Below are 24797 nucleotides of genomic sequence, written 5' to 3' on the forward strand. Positions count from 1 at the left end.
GGTTAAATCTCTTAACTGACTTGCCTAGATAAATAAGGTAAATATTTGGACTTGGTCTTTTACCAAATAGGGCTATGTTCTGTATACCACCCCTACCTTGTCACAACACAACTGATTGGCTCAAACGCATTAAGGAAAGAAATTCCACAAATTAACTTATAACAAGGCACACCTGTTAAATGAAATGCATTCCAGGTGACTACCTCACGAAGTTGGTTGAGAATGCCAAGATTGTGCAAAGCTGTCATCAAGGTAAAGAGTGGCTACTTTGAAGAATCTCAAATATAAAATATATTTTGATTTGTTTAGCACTTTTTTAGTTACTACATGATTCCATGTGTTATTTCATAGTTTTGATGTCTTCACTATTATTATAAAATGTAGAAAATAGTAAAAATTAAGAAAAACCCTTGATAGAGTAGGTGTCCAAACTTTCGACTGGTATTGTACGAGTCCAAAATGAGAACCGTTTAATCCCCAGCAGTATTATAATTGCACTACCAACTCAGTGGAGATCATAGGATGAGTTTTACGTAAGAATAATGTTTTCACCATTTCATGTTGTTTTAGAAATACCCATGCCGCATAGTGTACAGAAGAAAACTGTGTGTGGGCCACGCATGTACAGTATACCGTCTTCCCTCAGGAAGAAAAACACATTGCAGGAGTCATCCGGCAAGAAGAGCAAGTGAGGTATGCAGGTCTGTAAACAGAACTCATGGTTGTGTGACCGACCGACAGAGGAGCACCGTCTGTATATGTGACAGTGGGAGGGGCTGCCACCATGAATAGAAAGGCCCACTGAGCTTTGACTTTGTTTACCAATGGCTGTGGCTCAGATACTGAACTCTTGAATGACAAGAACACTCAAGCTCTAGGAGTTGAGTTGACAACAACAGGAGGGGACAGCTTTGCCAGGGGTTAGATCTGTGTATGCAAAGGAGAACATTTGCTACATGCTGTTGTGAAACTCATCCTACACTAAACACAAATATAAACTCAATATGCAACAATTTCAAAGATTAAATTGAAAGATTTTTACTTTATTTAACACCCCTCCCCTAATTTGAGTTTACTCCAAAGATTTTACTTTGTTAGTTAATATAAGGAAATCAGTCAATTGATAAATTCATTAGGCCCTAATCTATGGATTTCACATGACTGGGAATACAGATATACATCTGTAGGTCACAGTCAGATACCTTAAAATGTAGGGGTGTGTATCAGAAAACCAGTCAGTATCTGGCCTTTGCATAGAGTTGATCAGGCTGTTGATTGTTGTCCCACTCCTTTTCAATGGCTGTGCGAAGTTTCTGGATATTGGTGGGAACTAGAACACGCTGTCGTACACGTCGATCCAGAGCATCCCAAACATGCTCAACGGGTGACATGTCTGATGAGTATGTGGGCCATGGAAGAACTGGGACATTTTCAGCTTCCAGGAATTGTGTACAGATCCTTGCGACATGGGGCCGTGCATTATCATGCCGAAACATGAGGTGATGGTGGAGGAGGAATGGCAAGGATGGGCCTCAGGATTTCGTCACGGTATCTCTGTGTATTAAAATTGCAATTGTGTTTGTTATCCATAGCTTATGCCTGCCCATACCATAACCCCACCGCCACCATGGGACACTCTGTTCACAACGTTGACATCAGAAAACTGCTCGCCTCCGCAACGCCATCGGCCCGGTACAGTTGAAGAACACACTTCTCCAGCGTGCCAGTGGCTATCGAAGGTGAGCATTAAACCACTGATGTCGGTTACGTTTATATTTTTGTTCAGTACATAATATTACTCACTTTTCAGAAGATGCGACACTAGATAACTTGAACTGAAAGCCAAAAAGACTGCAGCAACTATTACTTTGGAGGAACTGCACTCCTTACCTCAGGCTAAACCACAAAACCATAGGCAATACAATGTAAGGCAAACAACGTTGACCTGATATGAAGCAACGTGTTGCTCAAATGGTTAGTTCACACACATATCTGAGGAAGTCGTGCTGTTTACATGTCTTTCCCTTGCCTTTAGAGTAAGCCTACTGTAAACGTTTAATTCCACACTCAAAACATTTGCAATACAATGGTATCCACTAGCTCATCTGACTCTGGGGAAGTAGATTAAGGGCCTCACTGCCAAAATCCCAAAGTATCCCTTTTAAAAAAATCTGCCAGGGGCCACACACACACACACACAAGCAGTTGAATTGTTGCGCACAGCCTTTGCTGACTACACAGTCTTCTGTTCCTAAAAAGGAACTAACCCCAGGACTAGGTCCCGACACAGTAGCAATAGATATCATTTCCCTTAGCAACTAGATAAAAACATACACTGAGTATACAAAACATTAAGACAGACTGACAAGGTGAAATTATCATCCCTTATTAATGTCACTTGTTAAATCCACTTCAAATCAGTGTAGATCAAGGGGAGGAGACAAGTTAAAAGAAGGATTTTTAAGCCTTGAGACAGGGATTGTGTATGTGTGCAATGGGCAAAACAAAAAATGTAAGTGCCTTTGAACGGGCTAGGGTAGTAGGTGCCAGTGGTAACGGTTTGTGTCAAGAGCTGCAACACTGCTGGGTTTTTCATGCTCAACAGTTTCCTGTATGGATCAAGAATGGTCCACCACCCGAAGGACATCCTGCCAACTTGAAACAACATTGGAGTCAACATGGGCCAGCATCCCTGTGGAACGCTTTCGACACCTTGTAGAGTTGAGGGAACCGCAGAGGGACCATGTCAACATGTAAGGCAACACTTTTGCATACGTGCATGACGTTTTTCGCCTTGTCGGCCTTGAGATTCGAACCAGTGACCTTTCAGTTACTGGCCCAACACTTTAACCTTGAGGCTACCCAACTTGTTTAAGTGTGATTGAGGTTGTTTAGATATAGAATTTCTCAAAATCAAATGGTTAAAAAGCAGAAGACTTACAGGGCTGATATTCGGATTTTTAAAAAAAAGCATGTTTTTCAAAGCTAGTCACACAATGTAAACTTTCTGCCCTAGACTATGCTTACATTTTAAGGGTAGTCTTTTCACCTTGGCCGGCAGGATGTTAAACGCTGTTCAAGGAAATAGAGGATCATTCCCTTTTACAGGTAGAATAAAAATTAAACAAAAAAAAACAATACATTTCCAGGAATTCAGCTCAAAAAACACCTTTTACATTTCATGAGTTTACACACGTTCACACTCAATTCCACCCCTGCTCCTTTTAAATTGGCAATGGTGAATAACTTTTTTTGTCAACTGCATAACCTACCAACTACACACAGTGAACATACCTTGGAGTAATATGCCATCTGCTGGTTGGTTGATACAAACAAATATTTACTCTGGTTCTTTAAAATGTATTTAGACTCAAATTCAACACTTTCAAATTGTCAACTTGCATAACATAATTTGACATTACAGGAAAAAAATATTTAAAAATACACACATTTTTTTTTGATTGCAACTATTGTTTTCAATGTCTTAGCGAACATTCGATTGTCGTATACACTTTTTTAAAAAGACGGTTACACCAAGGAATTACAAAAGCTAAAATACCTCTCTAAAACACGTCTTTACTTTAAAAACCATAGACTACTGCAAATGTACGTAAAATCTATTAAAGTTATAAAAGGCATCAATAGCCTGTAAATATATCAGCTCCCATTACTACCTCAACATAGCTGAAGAAAAGGGGAACAGTCAGTATGACTAGTTAGTATCTTTGGCACTTTAAATCACCACACACAATAAGAAAACGTCTGAGTATTCTCTCTAGATGTCTACATTGAGCCACTGTTTCCACCAGCAGTCGCCACCTTCCATGTCTTGGATCTAGGTTATCAGATAGCAGCATATTGTTCTTTCCATGTTTTAGACTATACCGGTCAATGTCTTTGTTCCCATGGCCAATGACTCCACAAGTAATTAGAATACTGTAACTACGTCCACAGGGAGGATAACTCAAACCTGTCTCTTTTTGTCTATTCAGTGTTATCAGCACTCTTGCGGTCTCTCAGTAGGTGGCTTCGTCCATGTTGTCGTCACTGTTCCCTCCAAACTCCTCTCCATTGTCAAAGTAAGACATGATGTAGTCGGTATCCTGAAACACAGATGATGATGATGATTATTGAGCTATGCAAGGAGGAATGATCGCCTACCAAGTGAACAATGGCTCCCCGGTGCACTGGCTTGTCAACATCTTTGTCAGTGTCGCTTCTCTTCTCTTCAAGAAGGCGGCATCTTACTTCATGTAAATATTCCTCCTTTGTGAACTTGTATGACATTTCTGTCAGTATTCTTTTGCGGAGATGAATCTAGCAAAACATCATAGAACACTTATGGCCTGCATAAATACAGATGTGTCTGTCACAAACTCAATGGCACGGGAAACTTTGAAGGCTGGACCCAGTTGATAGAATGTGGCAAGTTCGCTAGCTAGAGCGCTAGCTCAAGATAGTCAGGAAGAGCGGACAGAGGATTAAAAAGGACAACCTGAACCAATCTCCATGCATAGCCATTGTGACTTATAGAAGATATGCATTTCATCAGGGTATTAGCTGTTGGCCAATGTGCCCGGCAATATCTTTATTTTCGTCTTTTATTGACCAAAAGATGGCTGTTACCAGCTAACAAACTTCTGATTAGAAGGTGGGGATTTTACGGAGCCAAAACACACCTTAGACACCATTTATACACCTTTATTTTGTAAATAGCTTTTGAGTAGCTATTACGATAAATTTGCGTTGTTAGCATTAGCTTTACTCGCCGACCATCATCACTGGCATTTCACAATTTCTTTTACGACTAAATCCCTGACCATAACAATCAGGTTCAAAGCGGAACAAGGTACAAAATGTGACGGGCCTCATCAGTCGCCATTACCCCTTACCTCTTCAAAGTCTTCCTCATAGTCCTCTTCATCTGCCTGTTCTTCTTCCTCGTTTGTCTTCTTTTTCTCCTCGTCCTGCTCTTCCTCAGAGTTCACCGCCTCTTCTTTCTTTTCGAGAGTCTGGAGAGTGTGTTTCCAAGAAACATCAAAACCAGGGCAGGGTATATGCAAATTACCCCCTAATTAGGAGTAACTAAAAGGTTTACATTTCTGATCCTTAGTCTCCTTTCGAAGAAAGATTAGTCGTTTCTGTAATATCCTACCTCTAGCTTGGTGAGAATCTCCTCTTTTCCTACAAGAGGTTTCTTTGTCCGTTTAACTTGAGGTGTAGGTCCTAGAAGAGAAGAATGGAACATGGTTAGCCCAAAAGTAAGTAAATAAAAATATCAGAACTGACGTGGCAACAAATGGCGCAGGACAGAAGCATGGCCGTAACTAAACTAAACTTTTTCTGGACCCTGTCTTTCAAAGATAAAAATCCAAATAACTTCACAGATCTTCATTGTAAAGGCTTTAACCACTGTGTCCCATGCTTGTTCAATGAACCATAAACAATTAATGAACACGCACCTGTGGAACGGTCATTAAGACACTGACAGCTTACAGATGGTAGGCAATTAAGGTCACAGTTCTGAAAACTTAGGACACTAAAGAGGCCTTTCTACTGACTCTGAAAAACATCAAAAGAAAGATGGCCAGGGTCCCTGGTCATCTGTGTGAACGTGCTATAGGCATGCTGCAAGGAGGCATGAGGACTGCAGATGTGGCCAGGGCAATAAATTGCAATGTCCGTACTGTGAGACGCCTAAGACAGTGCTACAGGGAGACAGGATGGACAGCTGATCGTCCTTGCAGTGGCAGACCATGTGTAACAACACCTGCACAGGATCGGTATATCCAAATTTAGGACCTTTGGTTCCAACTGCCGTTTCTTTGTGAGACGCAGAGTAGGTGAACGGATGATCTCCGCATCATCTGTGGTTCCCAACGTGTAGGAGAGTGATGGAGTGCTGCATCCGATGACCTGGCCTCCACAATCACCTGACCACAACCCAATTGAGATGGTTTGGGATGAGTTGGACTGCAGAGTGAAGGAAAAGCAGCCAACAAGTGCTCAGCATGTGGGAACTCCTTCAAGACTGTTGGAAATGCATTCCTCATGAAGCTGGTTGAGAGAATGCCAAGAGTGTGCAAAGCTGTCATCAAGGTAAAGGGTGGCTACTTTGAAAAATCTGAAATATATTTTGATTTGTTTAACACTTTTTTGGTTCCTACATGATTCCATGTGTTATTCTACAATGTAAAAAATAGCAAAAATTAAGAAAACCCCTTGAATGAATAGGTGTGTCCAAACGTTTGACTGGTACTGTGTGTGTGTGTGTGTGTGTATATATGTATGTATGTATGTATATTTTTTTTTTTTTGGGGGGGGGGTACACAATAAAGAAAATCAATTACGGGTCAACATCTAAATATTGCTCCCAGCTTTGATCAAATCTCAGAAGTTATATTTTTGATCTGACAGAGTTCTAATCGCGCCTGCCTCTTTGCGACTGAGTGGAATCATGAACAGTTGTTTGTTGGTTATGTTCGCCTGCGTTCCCCAGATTTGCCTTTTTAGCAGCATATTCATCACTCTCTCAAAAGGCTAACTCCACCGTCTCGCGCCACAGGCCGGCTCTAGTAGGCAACAAGATACCAGACAAAAAGCAACAAAAACGTCCAGCGACTCCTGCCGTGTCTACAGACATCCCCCAAACAAACAAAAACTGACTCACAACTGGTAAATAGTCGCTTATGTCAGTCAGGTGGGTAGATGCCGGTAGAGACTTCTATTGTAGTAATGTTGAAGGGCTCTGGCTAGTATTACTTAGCCAGTTAGAAGGATGAAGTAAGAAGCTAATGCTAAAATGGAGCCTACCTCAGCAGGAGCAATAAATATGTCAATAAGTTCTCATAATAACTTTGTATTACAGAGAGAGTAGGCAACCTGAGATAGACAGTGATGTGGGCATGTGGCGCTCAGTGGTGAGGCTGAGGCAGGCTGCAATGCATGCAGGGAGAAGCAGAGGAGACAGAGAGCGCGAGGAAGCAAGCAGAGAGAGAGGTTAGTACAGTGGTTCCCAAACTTTGGGTCAAGAAATTCTGTACTAAATCTTATCAAACAAGTTAGGAACATTTAAAAAAATATTATTTCTTTCAATATGAACATCTCCACATGGCCTACCATCCCTATAGGCCGACATTAAAATGCAAATAATACTGTTCTAAAAATGTCATACGTTTTCGCTTCGTCACTGATGGTACGTGTCAGTGTGAATCATTTCTCATATTTCCCCCCTTTCAGGGGTATAATATTACAACTATATAACTAATAGGCTAAGAATTTGTAGATCAACTGAGTTAAATGAACCTACAGTAGCCAAGGTGATAGTGTCTGGGGTCATTTTTGCTGTTCTGCAAATAGCATTAAAAATATATATATATTGTATTGAAATGCAATAAATGAGCATCAACTTAAAAAATGTAAAAATCTTCAGACCTCACTTAAACTCAAAACCTGATTAGGGACTTGACAGAAGGAGGTTGGAATCAGTTCAATAGTGGCATATGTTTCACAAGGAATTCAAAGGCCAAAGTAAGTAGCTAAGTAAATAAGTAAATGAAATTTCACTGAGTATCTGAGAAAAAAAATCTAAATTGAAAACAATACATGGCTTACACAAAGTTTGAATTCCACACACAAGTCCTTGAGATAAAGTACTCACTTTTACCCTGAGGTTCTCTCACTTTAATGCAAAGCTCTTTAGGCAATCTGCTCCAGTCTGAAACAGAACCATAAAAAGGGAGAAACGCGTTACCATAGAAAATACGCATTGCATAAAACACACCAGAAATGCATCACATTCAAAGTATTAGGAATAATGACACCACAGCACAAGATTAAAAATCAGATAAGTTCAGACAAGAAATTGACTGTTTGTCTGGCACCATCAGCTGGACATATACCAAAACTGCATCAAAAGAAAATACCAGAAATAGGACTCAGTCTGGCTAGGCTAGGGGTGCCACTGAAGAACACTAGCAGTAGGAAAGTGGTACAGGGAACTAAAGAGTTCATAAAAGAGACAACTGTTCTGTGATCAGTTGAGTGCAGATTCTAACAGCCTGTATCTCCACAAACCAGCCCATCATCACTCACCTGGGCTCCACTCGATGGCGCTGTCCTTGGGCTCTCCGCTCTGGTACTTATCAGAGTAACGATTGACATCTACATAGAAAACAGCAACAAGATTATAACTAACAATTTCCTATTCATATAATACCAAGCAGAGAAAACATGTAGAACACAATTACAAAACCTTCTATACCATACAATTTGTCTGACATAACAGCTGCCATAACTGGGTACTTTTTTACAAGCATTCAACAATACGATTATTGTGAATGCTCTAATAGAACAGTTTGATTTAAATATTTACATGCTTTGCCCTTACAATCCGGTTTACATGGACAGCTGTTAATCAGGCTACTAATTACAGCAATTATATCATCTTTGGGAAGCCTATTTAATTATGACAAAACATATTTCACTTCATTCACACCAAACAAATGACGTAACAAATGCTTGCAACATTCTTTAAAAGTTTACCAATAATATTAACCACACAACTTTGGAAGCTAGCTCAATCACGGTTAATAACATTCTATGATTTCTCCACCCCTTAAACTGAGACTCTGCGATATGACGTTGCCACGAGCAGCACCGCAGTTGAGCGCACAAGACGATGCACTCACCGAATATCATAGAGTATCTGTGCATGTGCACTTCAATTGCTACAACATGATAGCTATGGGACCAAAATGGCAGAACAGTTTAGCCTCACGCTTAGTTGTTGATGAAATCGTCCTGATATTGCCATTTACTCTACCTCTTTTGGGAGCAGCCCGTCTGATGTAGAAGGGCAGGGTCTTGGTAGCGGCCCTCAACTCCTGTTTCAGAGCCAGCATGTACTCCACCTCCTCTCCTGTCTGCAGGGGCACAGGCTGGACTGGCATGGGCTGAGGGTAAGGAGAGGGAACAGATCAGGAGACAACAACACTAGCACTAAGCAAACACTTTACTACATTTAAATTACTATACAGTATTTCATAATACTGCAAACAGTTTAAATGATGGTAGGCTATATAATGTGTCTAAACCAGACAGTGTCCATACAAATCATACTGTACATGTACCTCAGAGAGAAAAATGCCTTGAAGAGAAAAACAAAACATTTACGCATTAAGTTACTAGCAATATTAGATAAGAGTCATTATTTTAATTTTGTGATACTCAAGAGCACTATAAGGAAATGTGGCAAGGTGAGTCCAGACTGTTTTCAAGCCCTGACTCCATGTGCACACTCACAGGGAAGAGGGGTGAGGGCTTAAAGGTGGTGGGGGGAAGGCTGTCCCCCCTTCCTATGCCCACATCCTCCAGGTTGAAGGTCATCTGTCCCCTTCCACGACCCCTGCCTCTTCCAGCCATGGGGATGAGTATGTTGCTAAATGCTGAAAGAATCGTGGGGGGAAAAAACAGATAGACGTAGCCTAACAAATACACATAGCAGCCAGTATTGTGGATATCTAACTCGCATTTGAGTGGGTTCCCAAATTACCTTTGTTTACAGATAACTAGTAACTAGCTAACTTTGTGTAGATACCGTTCGTTAGGTAGGCACCCAATGACCGCATGGAAGTCCATACAGAATAAGAAAGCTAGCTAGCTATCGTATTTCACCCTGGCCCTACTGACTCTTCTGTATGGTCTTGGAATCTCGAGAGTTAATTTCACACATGATTACACCCAATCCTTAGCAAGCAAAATATATAGCTACAGTACTTAGCTATGATATTTCAACTGCCGGCCAGTGACCTCTCCAGTGCAGCACTGTGCTTGTTTGCATAGCCAGGTAGCTATTATTGGCTGGCATTCAAGCTAGCTATATTTCGCAGCTATTCTATGACATTATACTTTTTCACGTACCTACAATGTGTCAGTTGAGATCGTGAAATATAGAGGCAAGCCCTGAAACGTACAGTATAAAAACCAAGCCCAACAAAATCCAACCCAAATATCTTTAATGGCTAGCTAACTTAGTAGTAACTTTAGAAATGCTGCAGTCTGCCCGTCTGATGACCAGATCCACTGGCTTGATAGCGATGTAACCAACGTTAGCTAGCTGACGATTACAGTGCAGGCTAAATAACGTATGTTGTTTTTCCTCTTGCCACATACATAGCTTATTATACTGTAGAATATGAAAACAGTTTTCTGAGTAAGCCCACACGTGCACAGACTGCCGGATGTTTTCAACTGGAGTCCACGTGTGTTCCGTCGGCATTGAATGTCTCAGGAAACATACTCTGTACACAATAGTTCCACCCTACTGTCTGTACTGGTATAACATTAGAATTTAACCTTTATTTTTTTTTACAGAATAATTGTTACTTTAATCTAGCACAATACAATTTCCCCACAAAAATGTGGTAGCGTTTTTTTTTAGCAGTTGTTCATTTATTAATTATTCTGTCTGAGCGATAAGGAAAAACGGCTCATAACATATTCGTGCTCCCCACTGCCACCAGGTAGCACTATTATTCCGTACGTTATAAGATTTGGGATTGTTTGAGTAAGAAACTGACGGAAAGGGGGATGGATGGATACCTAGTCAGTTGCACAACTAAATGCATTCAACCGAAATTCGTCTTCCGCATTTAACTCAACTCTTAATCAGGTATGTTGTGTTTAGTTTGGAGTGTATTTTATATTTGCATGTAAGCTTTGTGCTTGTGTTGCTGAAAAGGTTAGCCTCTTAAATGGCATGTAAATGCCAAATTATTACTTCACACATCTACCCCTATAGACTTCACAGGAAAACAATGTTTTTGTAGAACACAAGTCATAAAATCCAGAAGTAAATCGTTCCATCCTTTATTAAACATAGCTTGCAAGAGATAAATATTACAAAGTTATTTCCTCCAAAATTAGCTTATTTTTTCAGTCAATGCATAATCGTTATTAATCAACTGGCAGTATTCAAACAGCATTAATATTTTTTTCTTTTAATTTTTCTTTGAAGACAGTTAAATATCAAGTATGTGCAAAAGGTCAGGATTTATATTTGAAATAAAACAAACAAAAAAGGGATTTATTTTCTAGGATAAAAATGAACTCTCTTTTCACCCATTCCCCAGATGTCCATTCAGTTGATACAGATTGATAATGACTCCATTATATATTTTTTCTCACCAATGTAATTTACAACATCAACATTATGCAATGTTTAAACTGAGGTTCATTTTATATGTATAAAAGAAAAACTTCAGCATATTCACGTCAAATGTAGAAAATTATTTGCAATGAATACACCCCCCCTTCAAAAAGTTCCCTGTATTTCCAACAATAACTAATATGCCAAGAGTACATTGAAGGATACCAATAAAATAACATAATACATTTGTTTAGCCAGGAAATGTGATCAATCCTCCATAAGAATAACATCACAATTAGTACACCCCATAACTACAACACTGTCTTGATGGGCAGTTTTATCTGCCTTAGAATGTTTTAGACATAACCCGATTCTTGAACTCACTTATATGGGAGTCAGTTTGAATATTGTCAGTTTGAAACTACATGATAATTCCCCCAAAACAAATGCTGACCAGAACAAAGGCGATACAGGCAAGATTTCTCTCATCACCAACAGCTCCTAGTACACTAGATTTTAAAAAGGTAAAAACAAATAAAACATTTAACTTTTTTTATTCAATTTATATTTTCCAATGGAACACATGAGCATATTTTCATATGGGAGAAAGAAAGGGAAATGTAATTTCTATACCTGTCATTTCAGACATGGTTAGCCCCGTAGTTCAGTACAGAAATTGAAATCAACAAAACACAGAGCTGTTTCTGAGTGAGATCTGTGGATTTGATGACTCCTCCGGGGTAATACTGTCTGTCAGTGGTTTGATCATGCCACGTCCTCACAAATGAAGTCTGCATGGGTTTATCCAAAGTAATAAATACACTGAACAGTGTTGAGCTTCTAATAGAACATACATACAACAAACCTGACATTCTTCAAGCTCGAAGCCTGTGGAATGGATTCAAACTCCATCAGAACAATGATCACTTTTCCGGCAAACACAACTTTTTTTTTAACCCCCCCCCCCCCCCCCCAAAAAAATAAAAAATAAAAATAAAACATACATTCGGGGAAAAAATTTGTCTAAAAGAAGGAAGAATAACAATCCCATACATTTTGCACATTTGTTACACAATAATACACAGTGATCACAAAACAAAATGACAAGCTTCACTATATTCATGGCTTTTTGTTTGCTTTTCTACACAATATACCATTTAATTTTTTTATCGAAGTGAGAAAAAAAAGCTTATGTACAATAAGTCATTAGTTCTGACATAGCAAATATCATGTAATTTTTATTTGTCAATAAAATGTTTGATTAAATTGGATTTTTTTTCTTTAAAACATAGAACAAAACAAAAATACTTAATTGAGACATCAGAAATAGGACATTTAAAAACCCTAAAACATTTGACATTTCAAAAAAAGATTGTGGTTGAAATTACAAAAGGTGTATGGATGCGTCTATCAGTCTGCAAGAGAGAACAAGAGAGAGAAAGGAGCTTCAATATACAAATCCAGCTTCATAGCAAAAGGACATAGAAAAACGAGACAGCCGAATCAAACATATGAGGGGATGGGAACGAAAATGTTCCCCGATATAAAAAGGTCATGACATCCTATTCTAACCAACCACAAAAGAGGGAATTGATTGACAATTGTATAAGCAACAAAAACAAATCTCTTCTGAATGTAAACTTCCATTCACATCTACATATTGCACCTGCCAATCAAACCAAAAGGTAGTTTCATAAATAACTTGGTGTGTGTTCTGTATAAATAACTTACGAGAACTAGGAAAGGGGACTTGAGATTTCATAGGCCACTGCATGAGTGCACTTGACTTGATACACAAAATCTGTATCTAGTGGGCAGAGCTCGCATCCAATTTAACGTAAGCCTCTGTCATGTCAGGCCTGCTAAACTGTGCACACCTAATGATAGTAGAGCGTTACCTATCATGAGATTGATCTAAATCAGTTGATTACTCCATTTCAAAGAATCAATCTTGATTGGTTCAGCACCTCAAAGCTTCCACTCGAACAGTGTTTGTAATGCCCTAATCTCTCAGCCAAACCTTACAGGTTGTCAGTGTGTAAGAGGATGACAAACCCCAAACTCCACAACTCTTTGAGGCCAGTGAACAATACAGGTGAGACATTTTTAAGTGCCAATATTATTGCAGTGTTGCCATGGATCTTTCCATGGTCCTTTGGCTTTACTTAAGTCTTCCATGGCCATCAGGATGGTGATGTACCCTAACCCCTGATTCTACAACCTACTTGACCAGATACTGACATAATACGCTGTTGAGCCATTGGCCTACAGATGCACATTTTCTACGTCATTCAACGGTTGACCTAAATTCCTGATACAGTGAGAGGTAAAATTGAAAATATGGTTTATAGCAGTTACAGCAGTAAATAATTCAACAATCCTCTAAAAGCCTGAAATAAAGACGGAAACCTGTGACGTTGAACCTAGCACAAACTAAAAGTCCTGTCTGATCTTCCCAACACTAGCCATAAACCCCCTATAGCTTCTACATGGACGCACATGTAAATACTTAGTTCCTATGCCAGCCAGACAAACCCCAAATTCATTGAAGATCCGCCTCTCTCTGAGAAATACTGCACATTGACTGAACACTGCTTTAAATGTATTTTATGACCTGTAGCAAACTTGGCTTAGCGAGTCTAGGGGACTTCAAAACCAAACCGAAAAACAAACAAACACAGAAAGTGCTGCTGGTGAAATGTACTTGGCAGTGGTAAGTGTTGACAAGCGTGTGAGACCATGCTCATATGACCGACGTCCCAAAGGTCAATGGGGGGCAAAAATGGACAAAAATCACTCGTCACTGCCAGCGTTAACGAACTTGTTCAAATCATTGAAAAAGTAAGAGGGTTAACCAATTGAAAGTCATCTGATACAGTCCACATGAACACTCTGGACAATGGTCTCTCTCCCGACTCTCTTGTAGACAAATCAGATGACATCCGCACCTTGGGGGACCTGTGAATTGTAACATTCTTATTCTCTTTTTAAAACGTTTTATTTATTTATTTTATTCATAATAAGAAAAGTGCTCCTCGAGAATGAGGCATCTCGTGTGCATTGCCTGAACACGATGATTGATCCACGTCTCTCCCATTTTAAAGATAAATCCATATCAGTCTCCTTTCTCTCAAGCTTGTCATCGATACATAATCCATATAGATATTTGAATAGTTTCAATCTGTTCACAATTTTTTGATAATTATCGTCTCCTGGGGCAAGTACCTCTGAGATACACAGCCTTTTCTAGAGACGCCGCAAAAAAAAACGAAAAACGACAATCAAGAAACCCTACAACAACAAGAAAACTAAAAACGTGCCACCGCCACCTCCAGCTCGAGTCCTCACCGTTTCCCTCACGGTACCACAAGGAAGTTGGGTTTAGAAAGGGTTGAAGTCTCTGGACTTGAGGCATTGAGGGGCAATGAGGGATCTTGGGTGCAGCTTTCATGACCCCATTTTCAGGCCAGTGCCGAGCACCGAGATGGGACGATACGACAGACTCCAAAATGGCTGCCACGCTCCTCCTCTCTGCAGGCCATGGACTCAACTGGTGTCACGGCATGTATTTTTTTTCTCTCACCGCAAACACCGGTGGACTTTCCTGTGCTTATTTCATTGATTTGTTTATCTATTTATCCACACATTAGTGTGCACTTTGTGGATCCTGTCCTCGTTCTTGCTCCCATTAATACTGTGTCAAACAAAAATATTAATAGTGCTTTCTGGTTATGATCCATTATCTTTGCTGGTCCACTCAAAGAAGGGCAGTCAGTCATTGGACCAGTGTCCAGGTGGATCCGGTTCATTACGCATGAGCTATCTCTTACATAGCGGTATGCCCATTTCTTTTGCTGCTTTAAAAATCTTAAATTAAAGAACCGTACATATGGAGTGTAGCAGGGGAGTAACTAAAATAAAATTATATGTGAAAAGAAAAACAAATATCCTAAAGCAACCCTGCAACAGTACCCCCTACCTCCCCCCAAAATAAATAAAAGTAAGGGTATGAATTGAAAGTGAGGCGCTCTACGTAGCATAACAATAGAAAAGCTTAATAAGAGCAATAGTAACTGAAGCGGTAACAATAATCATAATAATAATAGTAGTAACAACAGCAATAATAGTAGTACAAATTATTTGAGTCTTCGAAATAATTTTGCTATAGTAAGAAAGTCGAGAAGATGCACTGACAGTTTGGTTGTCTTTTGTCTGGCTGATTGTGTCGTTTCTCAGGCTGATTGTGTCGTTTCTCATGGGTTAGTTTAGGTAGGCACACGGACAGGCACTGCATGCAATGGGGTGGGGGAGGTGTGAGGGCATGGTGGCGGGGGGGGTGTGGAAGGTGGCCCTTGGGGTGGGGATTGGGAGGGTGGGGACAAGGGGGGTTCATTTCTGTCCGTTGATGGACTGTGATATGGAGCGTGGCGGGATCATGTCCAACAGGTACTCCCTCTGGCGGTCTGCTAAGCTGGAGCCTTTGTTGGCCCCAACCCCTCCTTGGTTCAGGTAGGCAATGTTCAACCCTGAGAGAGAAGGAGAAAGCAAGAGAGAGCAAGAGAGAGAGAGAGAGAGAGAGATCAAGAATAATAGAGAAGGAGAGAAAGAGACCGAGAGAGTTCAAACAAGAGGTTGAGAGAATGAACAAGGAAAGGGAAGTTAAAAGGACAAGAAAAAACACAGAAGAAAAAGAGAGAGAGGAAGAAAGAGGGACACATTTAATAATAAAACATTTTAAAACATTAACAAATGTTCCAGAGTCTGCTGTGTCTGTTTGGTCCACCATGGATCGGGTCAATTCCAATTTCATTTGAAACGCCAATGTAAAACTTAAATTAATTTACGTTGAATTCAATTACAATTTCAACAATCTTCAAATTATGGAATTTGACTGTGTACATTTTAATTCAATTGAAATTGTAAAACAAATATTTGGAATTGAATTTAATATATTTGTACATTTCACAGTTAATGCACTTAATACAAGAAATTGACTGCAGGATTTCTTTACAAATTATTTCAACTTGGATTTCTATATGTCCAGTATAGCTAGGCTGTCTGAACAGTGACATGATCAGCCTGAGGGAATTTAATTGGAATTTGTGGAATTATTGTTTTTTGAATAACCTAACATTGGAATTGAGAGGGTTTGAATTCCCTCTGAATTCAAAAACTGACTGGAATTTTAATTGAATGAAATCAAATGTACAGGGAGAGGGAATTTAATTATATAGAATGTAAATTGTATAATTAACCCCAACCCTGCTGTCCACCTGACCTGAGATTAGATGTTTGTTAGACAATGATAGGTATGACAAGTTTTATTGCAATAATTATTTTATGTATGCTCTCTGTATGGCCATCTTTGGAAAAATGTGTAAAGCCCATCGTGTCTCACTCATACTCTTTCTTTGAATGCTAACCATTTGGGCAACACCTTCAGGTATAATGCATTATAATGCTGTTATATTACATTTTAAGACTTGTCATAAGCACATATTACCCCCATATTATCATAATTATCTCATGATCGTGACTAAATTAAAAAGCCATTTGGAAGCAGTTTTAAATGTTTCACATTTGCTACATAGAGAAACATAACTTAATATAATAACACATTTACATTTACGTCATTTAGCAGACGCTCTTATCCAGAGAGACTTATAGAAGTGAGTGAAAACATTTGTACTTTTCATACTGGTCCCCCGTGGGAATCAAACCCACAACACAGACATTTGCAAGCACCAAGCCACACGGGACCAATTATATACAGTCCATTCGGAAAGAATTCAGACTTTTTCAACATTTTGTTATGTTACAGCCTTATTTTAAAATGGATGGATTAAATAAAAACATTTCCTCATTAATCTACACACATTACCCCATAATGACAAAGCGAAATTCAGACCATTTGCTAGGAGACTCGAAATTGAGCTCAGGTGCATCCTGTTTCCATTGATCATCCTTGAGTTGTTTCTACAACTTGGAGTCCATCTGTGGTAAATTCAATGCATTGGAAATGATTTGGAAAGGCACATACCTGTCTATATAAGGTACCACAGTTGACAGTGCACATCAGAGCAAAAACCAAGCCATGAGGTCGAAGGAATTGTCCGTAGAGCTCCGAGACAGGATTGTGTCAAGGCACAGATCTGAGGAAGGGTACCAAAACAGTTCTGCAGCATTGAAGGTCCCCAAGAAGCAGTGGCCAACATCATTCTTAAATGGAAGAAGTTTGGAACCAAGGCACAGATCTGAGGAAGGGTACCAAAACAGTTCTGCAGCATTGAAGGTCCCCAAGAAGCAGTGGCCAACATCATTCTTAAATGGAAGAAGTTTGGAACCACCAAGACTGTTCCTAGAGCTGGCCTCCAGGCCAAACAGCAATCGGGGGAGAAGGGCCTTGGTCAGTTTCATGACCAAGAACCCAGTGGTCACTGACAAAGCTCCAGAGTTCCTCTGTGGTAATGAGATAACCTTCCAGAAGGACAACGGAAGCCACTCCTCAGTAAAAGGCACATGACAGCCTGCTTGGAGAACCTAAAGGACTCTCAGACCATGAGAAACAAGATTCTCTGGTCTGATGAAAGCAAGATTGAACTCTTTGGCCTGAATGCCAAGCGTCACATCTGGAGGAAACCTGGCACCATCCCTACGGTAAAGCATAGTGGTGGCAGCATCATGCTGTAGGGATGTTTTTCAGCGGCAGGGACTGGGAGACTTGTCAGGATCGAGGGAAAATGAACTGAGCAAAGTACAGAGAGACAGCCAAGACAATGCAGGAGTAGCTTCAGGACAAGTCTCGGAATGTCCTTGAGTGGCCCAGCCAGAGCCCGGACTTGAACCCGATCAAACATCTCTGGAGAGACCTTAAAATTGCTGTGCAGCGACGCTCCCCATCCAACCTGACAGAGCTTAAGAGGATCTGCAGAGAAGAACGGGAGAAACTCTCAGCCTCCAGTCAAGAAGACTGGAGGCTGTAATCGCTGCCAAAGATGCTTCAACAAAGTACTGAGTAAAGGGTCTGAATACTTATTTAAAATGTGATTTTTTTTATAAATGATCAAAAATGTCTAAAAACCTGTCATTATGGGGTATTGTGTGTAGATTGACGGACACATTTTTAAAATTAATTTTAGAATAAGGCTGTAATGTAACAAAACTTGGAAAAAGTCAAGGGCCAGAATACTTTCCGAATGCACTGTATATGCACAAGGGACCAGACTTCTAACATAATAGCATTATATCTGCAGGCTTTTAGGCCTAAGTGAAGTGTTACCATAAGGGGTTCTCAAAAACCCACCGGGGATGTTGTAGATCTGGCGACGGCCATCATGCTGGATCCGACTGCTGCCACCGCCGCCACTAGCTCCGCCGCCTCCTCCTCCTCCTCCGCAGCGCTGCTTCCCCGTCATCCCCAGCAGGCCGCTGGCCACGGAGAGCTGGGAGGCCTGGGCGAAGTTGGAGAGGACGCCCCTCGCCGAGCTGGAGAGACCCCGCTGCATGGAGGCCTGAGGCTGGGGAGCCTGAGGGAGCAGAGGGTGAGAGAGAGGTGGAGGAAATCAGTGACCTCCAAATATGTCGGTCCAACCAAAATGGTTTTGGTAATGATACTGTGCCAGAGTACAGTCTACAAACGCTGCAAACTACGGACTACACCCCAGATTTAAATGGGGCCTATAGATGGTTGATTGAGGCATATACGCAACAGATTGGGGTGGGCCAAAGACTAATTTCAATATAAAAAAAAAAATGGACTACTTTTGAGGTCTGACAACAACCAACAAATGAAGGTTTGTCACTTTAAGGTTTGTTAGTGTAGGCCCGTTACCTGACGCAGGGCGTGATGTCGGATCATGGTCTCGGCCTTGGGAACAGTCGGAGCCGTGCTGGGGGAGAGGGCCGCCTGCTGCTGCAGCCTTTGCTCAATCTCCTGTTGAACATGAGGAGAGCGAGAGAGAGAGAGAGAGAGAGAAAGGTTGAGACAATGAACAACAACAGATGGGAAGAAAAGGTTGGGACAGGGAGAGAAACAGACAAGAAATTCAAGTACAAAAGGACAGCTGCACACAGTTCTGTAAAAAAGCTTTCAACAGTCAGAGCATGTCAGTGGTCAAGTGGAAAAAGTCAATTGGTTCACGCCGACAGCTCAGGGTACTAGAACATAATAAGGTCTCACCCTCTGACAGCTGTCAAAAGAGGTCAGCCACAAAACGTACTTATCATTAAAACACACGTAGTTTGTAACATTCCTGCATACTAGTATATTTGACCTAACCCTGCTATAAAGCCTGTTGTGTCTCTCTTTAATCCATGCTTTATTAAACAGCTGACCTGCTCCTGCTGCAGGGCCTTGACGAATGCGTTCTTCAGCCTATTGGTGTGCTCCGCCTTCAGGGCCTTCTTCTGATTGGACGTCATGCACTGCTCGCAGAGGATACGCCCGCCTTTCTCCTGCTTCCAGTGTGGGGTGAAGTCGATCCTGCACTGGGCGCAGAAGAAGGGCTCCATGCGTGACAGCGCCCCCCGCAGCTTACCTGATGAGAGGCAGGAAAGAGGCAGTTATTACAGGTTTTGATTCTTAAATGAACTTGAGGGGGCCAGTTTAAAGTTACTGTCCAGTGTTTCCAGATTTCTATGAAATATTACCTATAATTAATTACAATATGAGCAAAATAGTTTCCTTCCAAATTTGTTTAATTAAGTATGTTAAAAAGCAGCTTTTATGTGTTTGAATGGTGTGGGCGTATACCGGTCATTACAAATATGCATGCGAGTAGACCGGTGATTAACCAGCTCATCATCATGAGGATGACATCATCCTCTATGAGGAAAAAGCAAGCATCTTTTAAACAGTCTATTTGAGATACAAGTTTGAGTTGGGGTTTAAATGGTTTTTTTCATCAATTTATACTTTTGCCACAAATATGAGTATAGGACATGTTAACATCATTATTTGGGTATAAGTTAACAGAATATTAAATGTTAGATTTTCACTGGACAGTTACTTCAAGCACATTCAGGCGCAGAATCAATAACCTTGATCATTTAATGAGTAGTTATTTGGGATGCAGTGAGATTTGGAGCGGTGCCTGTCCAGTGGCTCACCCTGGCTGTCGATGACGCTCTGCACCACCTCCTCCAGGCCCACCATGTAGATGAACTCGCTGTTGGCCGCCGACGGCAGGAAGTGCAGGAGTGGGGCTGGTGGCTTGGGAGGCGGGATCTCCAGCAGGGTCTTCTCCAGCTGTTTGCGCAAGGCCAGCTTGGCTGCCGCCTGGCTGCTGGCCTGGTCCGCCAGGGAACTCACGCCGGAGCTGCCGCCGCCACCTGTGCCGCTCGACATGGTGGAAGGACTGACAGCACCCATCCCGCTGCTGCCCATCCCCACACCGGCCACGCCACCAGCCGCCGCCTGCATGTGGGCCAAGTTCATGTAGATTGCAGAGGAGCCCGAACGCTGAGACGCCGTCACCTGCTGGCTAGTGGCCTGTGGTGCGTTCAACGCACAAGGGAAAAGGGGCACAGCGGAAAGACAGTGAGACAAGTTGAAGTGATTGCTATTATTCACACAGAATGGTCGTCTGGGTGGTCTTTATGACTTTTATACATGCTCAATGAATGTAGTGGTACAAGGAATATGGTGGGAACTTCCTCCAGCCATGCTTGCACTGATCCAATGCTTTTAAATGCAGGAGGGGGAGTGACTGAGTGGATACTCATGGGTGAAGGGTAGAGAGTCGGAATGCAACCGGAGTTCGCTGAAACGTGGAGTGCAGAGGGTTGGCACCATACCTGCTGGTAGCTGACGTTGCTCATGCTGCCCGTGCTGGAGCGGCTCATGCCAGACTTGGAGGGAATTCTCTGGCCTTGCAGATGGGACGGGTTGGGGGCGATGACCCTCTGTGACATCATCATCGGGGGCAGGGAGGCGTTGGCCCCCGACCTGATGACTGTGTGACCCTGTGGGGGGAGGAGAGGAAAGGTTAGAGAAAATCAAGAGAAGGGATGTCCAGCAGGGATGGATGAAGAGGGACAGAAAAAGGTGAGAAAGTGATAGAGAGAAGAGAGGGTTAATAAAATGGGGAGAACCATGAGAGGGTAACAATTAAAATGTGGATACATTTGAATTAATTCCACAAATGAATTGACCAGGAATCCACATTTGCTACACTGAGTGTGCCATTGAAATATAGGGAGCCAGTCAGCCACGAATGTAATGGATATGTGTTGTACCGTTTGTTGTCACTAGAGGGCAATATATACTTACGTGGCCTTATCTTCACAGTTCAGACAGTCAATGTGAACTGCTTACATAAACAGCTGACCTGACCAACCCAGTCCAATTCAAGGGATCAGGGCTCAAAGCACTGTCTTCCATATATAGATGTAAGATATCAACCTAACCAGGAACCATATGCTTTTCAAAACACAAACATGATCCACAGAGTAGTGAAATAGATTTGCCTATGTAATGCATTACAAGAAGTTCCAACTGAAGGAGCGATAATGCTTTTGGAGCTGTGGATTGCAGGTTTGACTCAGACCAGGGGTATAGGTTGTGTTCCAGTCAGGCTACTGCCTAAATCACTGCAATAAACAAAGGACAGACAGACACACACACACCTGTGCAGTGCGGAGGTTCTGGGGCTCCGGGGTGTGCATGCCAGGGCGCACCGGCAGCTTTCCCATCCCCTGTGAACTGTGGATGGGGGACGGCTGCACCGAAGAGGGGCTATTCTGGACCACAGGTACCTGGATTGGTTGGAATAGAATAGTTTGAATTAAATAAAAACAATAAAATACAATAGAGAACATTATAAAGATTATAAATAAATTGCTGCAATATATTATAAGTTATGATACAACATATAAATAGTAAGGTCAGATCTGGCAGAAGAATGTGACACACACGTTATTGTGTGCGGTTTGTGTCTCTGTTTGAAAGAGACACAAACCGCACACAATAACGTCACTGATACCCTATAACAGATCTATGCTATGTTTACTCCTGCTCTGACATTGAGATGTTTAGTCTGTGTGTCAGCACAGTTTCACTACTACCTCAAATAGGGGCCTTAGGTAACACTGCTACCTGCGGGGCCATTCACATTTACACTGTGAGTAGAGGTTGTACTAGTATCAGGCTGTTTAGGTGGCTATACATTCAACCAAGAGTGGCATTAGCCTGTATTTTGTGAAATACAGTAGCCATTAGAATATTTGATGCCCTTTTTAATTTTTGTTAGCAGTTGATTATCCAATGTAAAGTGAGGCAGTTGGCTAAGGAATTCAAAACACCAGTATATTGTCACATACTAGGGTGCTGGGTCTCATTTGCCATTTTCTATAACGATATTTCATTCTACTTTCTGAAATAAAAATGAAATATGGAATTGTATTGGTGTCAACGCTGATACTAACCTTCTGCACAACGTTCTCCTTCTGTATCTGGCTCTGCCGAAGCTTCTTGAGCAGCACCAGACGGGCCTCCTCCAGACGCAGCTCTTCCCTCAGAGCCTTGATCATCTGCTGTCGCTCGTCGCCATTCTTCCCCTAGAACACATACGTTACACACTCACACGTTTATGGATAGGACAGTGAAGGGCTGACAGGACTGACAGGAAAGGTTGGAGGAGTGTGAGTATGAAGGGCAGTGGGTCAGATTTGAACCCACACAGACTCTTTGTCTACTTGAGTGCCGGGGTCAGCGGCTCTAACCGCTAGACCACCCAGGCTAAGTGGTGACAACGTACCTTGAAGATCTCCAGGTTGGCCTGGTGCAGCCTCTCCTCGGGGTGGGGCGTTCCTCTGGGACTGGATGCCTCGTTGTCCGACAGGATGATCACGTCCGGGGACGGGGTGTGTCGCTCACGGTCCACGTCGCTGGAGGTGGGAGAGAGCGGGATCAGCGACGAATGATGACTAACAGAGGATGAATGGTGTACTCTGTTTAGCACTACATGGAGCTACACTGCATTGCCTCCACTACATAGAGCTACACCGAGTAACACAATACTAAACAGGTTACAACAATATGCATTGTACATGTATAAGGTGTTTTGGTTTAAAAAAAAAATAAAAAAAAATAAATTTAAAAAAATTTAAAAATCGGCCTTACATGCCAACTAAATACACTTACAACTCATTTCAATCTGCAATTGCCCACAAATCACCTGTCCTACATCCATTTTAAATCATGATTCTTACCCTCTTCTGGCGCTGAAGTCCACTGGTTCGTCCACCATGTTCTCCTTGCCATTCTTACTGGGGCCTCCATGGCCCCCCAGCCTCCCGTTCATCTTCTCCTCATAGGCCGCCGCCGCACCTGCCAGCATACTCTGGTGGTGGTGGTGGTGGCTCCCCCCCGGCCCCCCTTTGCTGCCATCCAGGGACCCGGCAGCCACCGCCGCCGCCCCTTCCAACGCGGCCAGGTCCTTGCGCTTGAGCAAGGCCAGCATCTTGAGGCGCTCCATAGCCTCGTGGCCCTCCATCTTGAGGCGCTTGGCCAGGGCTTCTTCACGCTCCTCGGACGTCTCCAGACCCCGCTTGAGCAGGTTCAGCCTCAGCGCCTCCTCAGACATCCGCTCCATCCTGGACACTAAGGAAGGGAGGGAGGAACGTGATGTTCAATTCAATGCAATTTAATTCAATTTTACCAGATATTTTAAAGCATTTCACAGATACTTATGAACCATGGTATAGTGAGCCTATGTGAAGATAACACATCAAAACGAACAGTCTCACCCTGCAGCTAGGTATTTTATAGTGAAAATAGAGGGTTAGTTGTTCTTTCCGTGTGCGTGCGTGCTTGTAAAATTGAGAGTGTGGGATTGCTAGTTTCCTGACCGCCCACTGACTAACTACCCAATCAGGCAACTCCCTGACAGCATCGAATTAACTAATTACACAAGCATTACATTTAGATGATACCAGTCATATTCACCGCTTGATAGCACTAATATTCACCCCTTAAAGTCAACATGTCTTTCAAATGGGGGATTTTTTTAAATGTTACATATCTGAAAGCCTACAGAGTTCTCATCCTCGTCGGTGAATCTGAAAGCGAACTCTTTCACCTTGAGTGAATGGGGGTACTCTTATTTCACAACATAGAGATGACTTAAGTGACAATTATGTTAATAAGTGGATGACGGTTATTCATGTCATCATATTAAAACAAGTTCCTATTCACCAAATGAATGCATGAGAAGGAACACACAAATAAAACAAAAGTGTGTTAAACATTGATCTGACATTTTAAAGTAACCTACATTGTTGTTCAAGACATCTCTTTAGGGTATGGATCATCAACTAGATTTTTTTAGGGGATGGTCAGGGGGGGGGGGTCAGAAAATAATTACAAATAATTTGTAGACTGCAAATTGGACGCAAGAAGCCAAACAGATAGAATATTTGACTAAAACAATCATTTCAAACCTTGCTTACATTTGTATACGATCACATCTCTTTATTATGTGTGGGAATACTTTGGGGCAGATTCCCAAAATTCTAATCTTATGGAGCAGATTTGCTGGTGTTTTTATGAGTCTTTTAAGTTCAACAATAACAAATAAAATGTTTTTGCTCAGAAAACTTGGGGGCCCAAATAAAATCACCCGTGAGCCAAATTCAGCCCACGGGCTGC

The 24797-nt window shown here is 41.7% G+C and overlaps 2 protein-coding genes across 8 annotated transcripts in view; both read right to left on the reverse strand.

Annotated features, from left to right (window-relative positions):
* Positions 1-2370: 2370 nt before the first annotated feature.
* Positions 2371-10278, reverse strand: rpc7l (DNA-directed RNA polymerase III subunit RPC7-like). 4 transcript variants are annotated; one of them, XM_014142222.3, is made up of 8 exons: positions 9922-10278; positions 9304-9446; positions 8825-8954; positions 8095-8163; positions 7661-7717; positions 5156-5226; positions 4893-5012; positions 2371-4103 (listed from the first exon to the last, which is right to left on the reverse strand). In XM_014142222.3, exons 2-8 carry the CDS (start codon positions 9421-9423, stop codon positions 4017-4019), a joined length of 654 nt encoding a protein of 217 aa, XP_013997697.1. In that variant the 5' UTR covers positions 9424-9446; positions 9922-10278; the 3' UTR covers positions 2371-4016. The 4 variants fall into 4 exon arrangements, with proteins under 4 accessions (XP_013997697.1, XP_013997701.3, XP_082816781.1 ...); XM_014142226.3 differs by having other exon boundaries at positions 10174-10261; XM_082960655.1 differs by having other exon boundaries at positions 8825-9148; positions 9304-10276.
* Positions 10279-10853: 575 nt separating this feature from the next.
* LOC106570198 (transcriptional repressor p66-beta) overlaps positions 10854-24797 on the reverse strand; it is a 49667-nt gene continuing 35723 nt past the window's right edge. The window contains exons 2-11 of one of the 4 annotated variants that reach the window (XM_014142270.3): positions 23360-23750; positions 22906-23074; positions 22574-22705; positions 21776-21904; positions 20945-21112; positions 20258-20639; positions 19484-19686; positions 18981-19082; positions 18429-18675; positions 10854-15675 (exon numbers count right to left, since the gene is read on the reverse strand). In XM_014142270.3, coding sequence (XP_013997745.1) covers positions 15539-15675; positions 18429-18675; positions 18981-19082; positions 19484-19686; positions 20258-20639; positions 20945-21112; positions 21776-21904; positions 22574-22705; positions 22906-23074; positions 23360-23742 — 2052 coding nt within the window. In that variant the 5' untranslated portion in view covers positions 23743-23750 and the 3' untranslated portion in view covers positions 10854-15538. The remainder of the gene's footprint in view (positions 15676-18428; positions 18676-18980; positions 19083-19483; positions 19687-20257; positions 20640-20944; positions 21113-21775; positions 21905-22573; positions 22706-22905; positions 23075-23359; positions 23751-24797) is intronic. The other 3 variants (XM_014142272.3, XM_014142273.3, XM_014142275.3) reach the window with 3 other exon arrangements.

The sequence above is a fragment of the Salmo salar genome, chromosome 14, assembly GCF_965601325.2.
Source record: "Salmo salar chromosome 14, fSalSal1, whole genome shotgun sequence".
Taxonomy (NCBI): Eukaryota; Metazoa; Chordata; class Actinopteri; order Salmoniformes; family Salmonidae; genus Salmo; species Salmo salar.

Bases quoted from the DNA above. Each gene is read 5' to 3' on its own strand.
- rpc7l (XM_014142222.3), bottom strand. From the start codon at position 9,423: ATGGCTGGAAGAGGCAGGGGTCGTGGAAGGGGACAGATGACCTTCAAC. The intron at 8,164-8,824 runs GTAGAGTAAATG...TTTTCTATGTAG, and splicing joins ACGGGCTGCTCCCAAAAGAG to ATGTCAATCGTTACTCTGAT. The intron at 7,718-8,094 runs GTGAGTGATGAT...GTTCTGTTTCAG, and splicing joins CGCCATCGAGTGGAGCCCAG to ACTGGAGCAGATTGCCTAAA.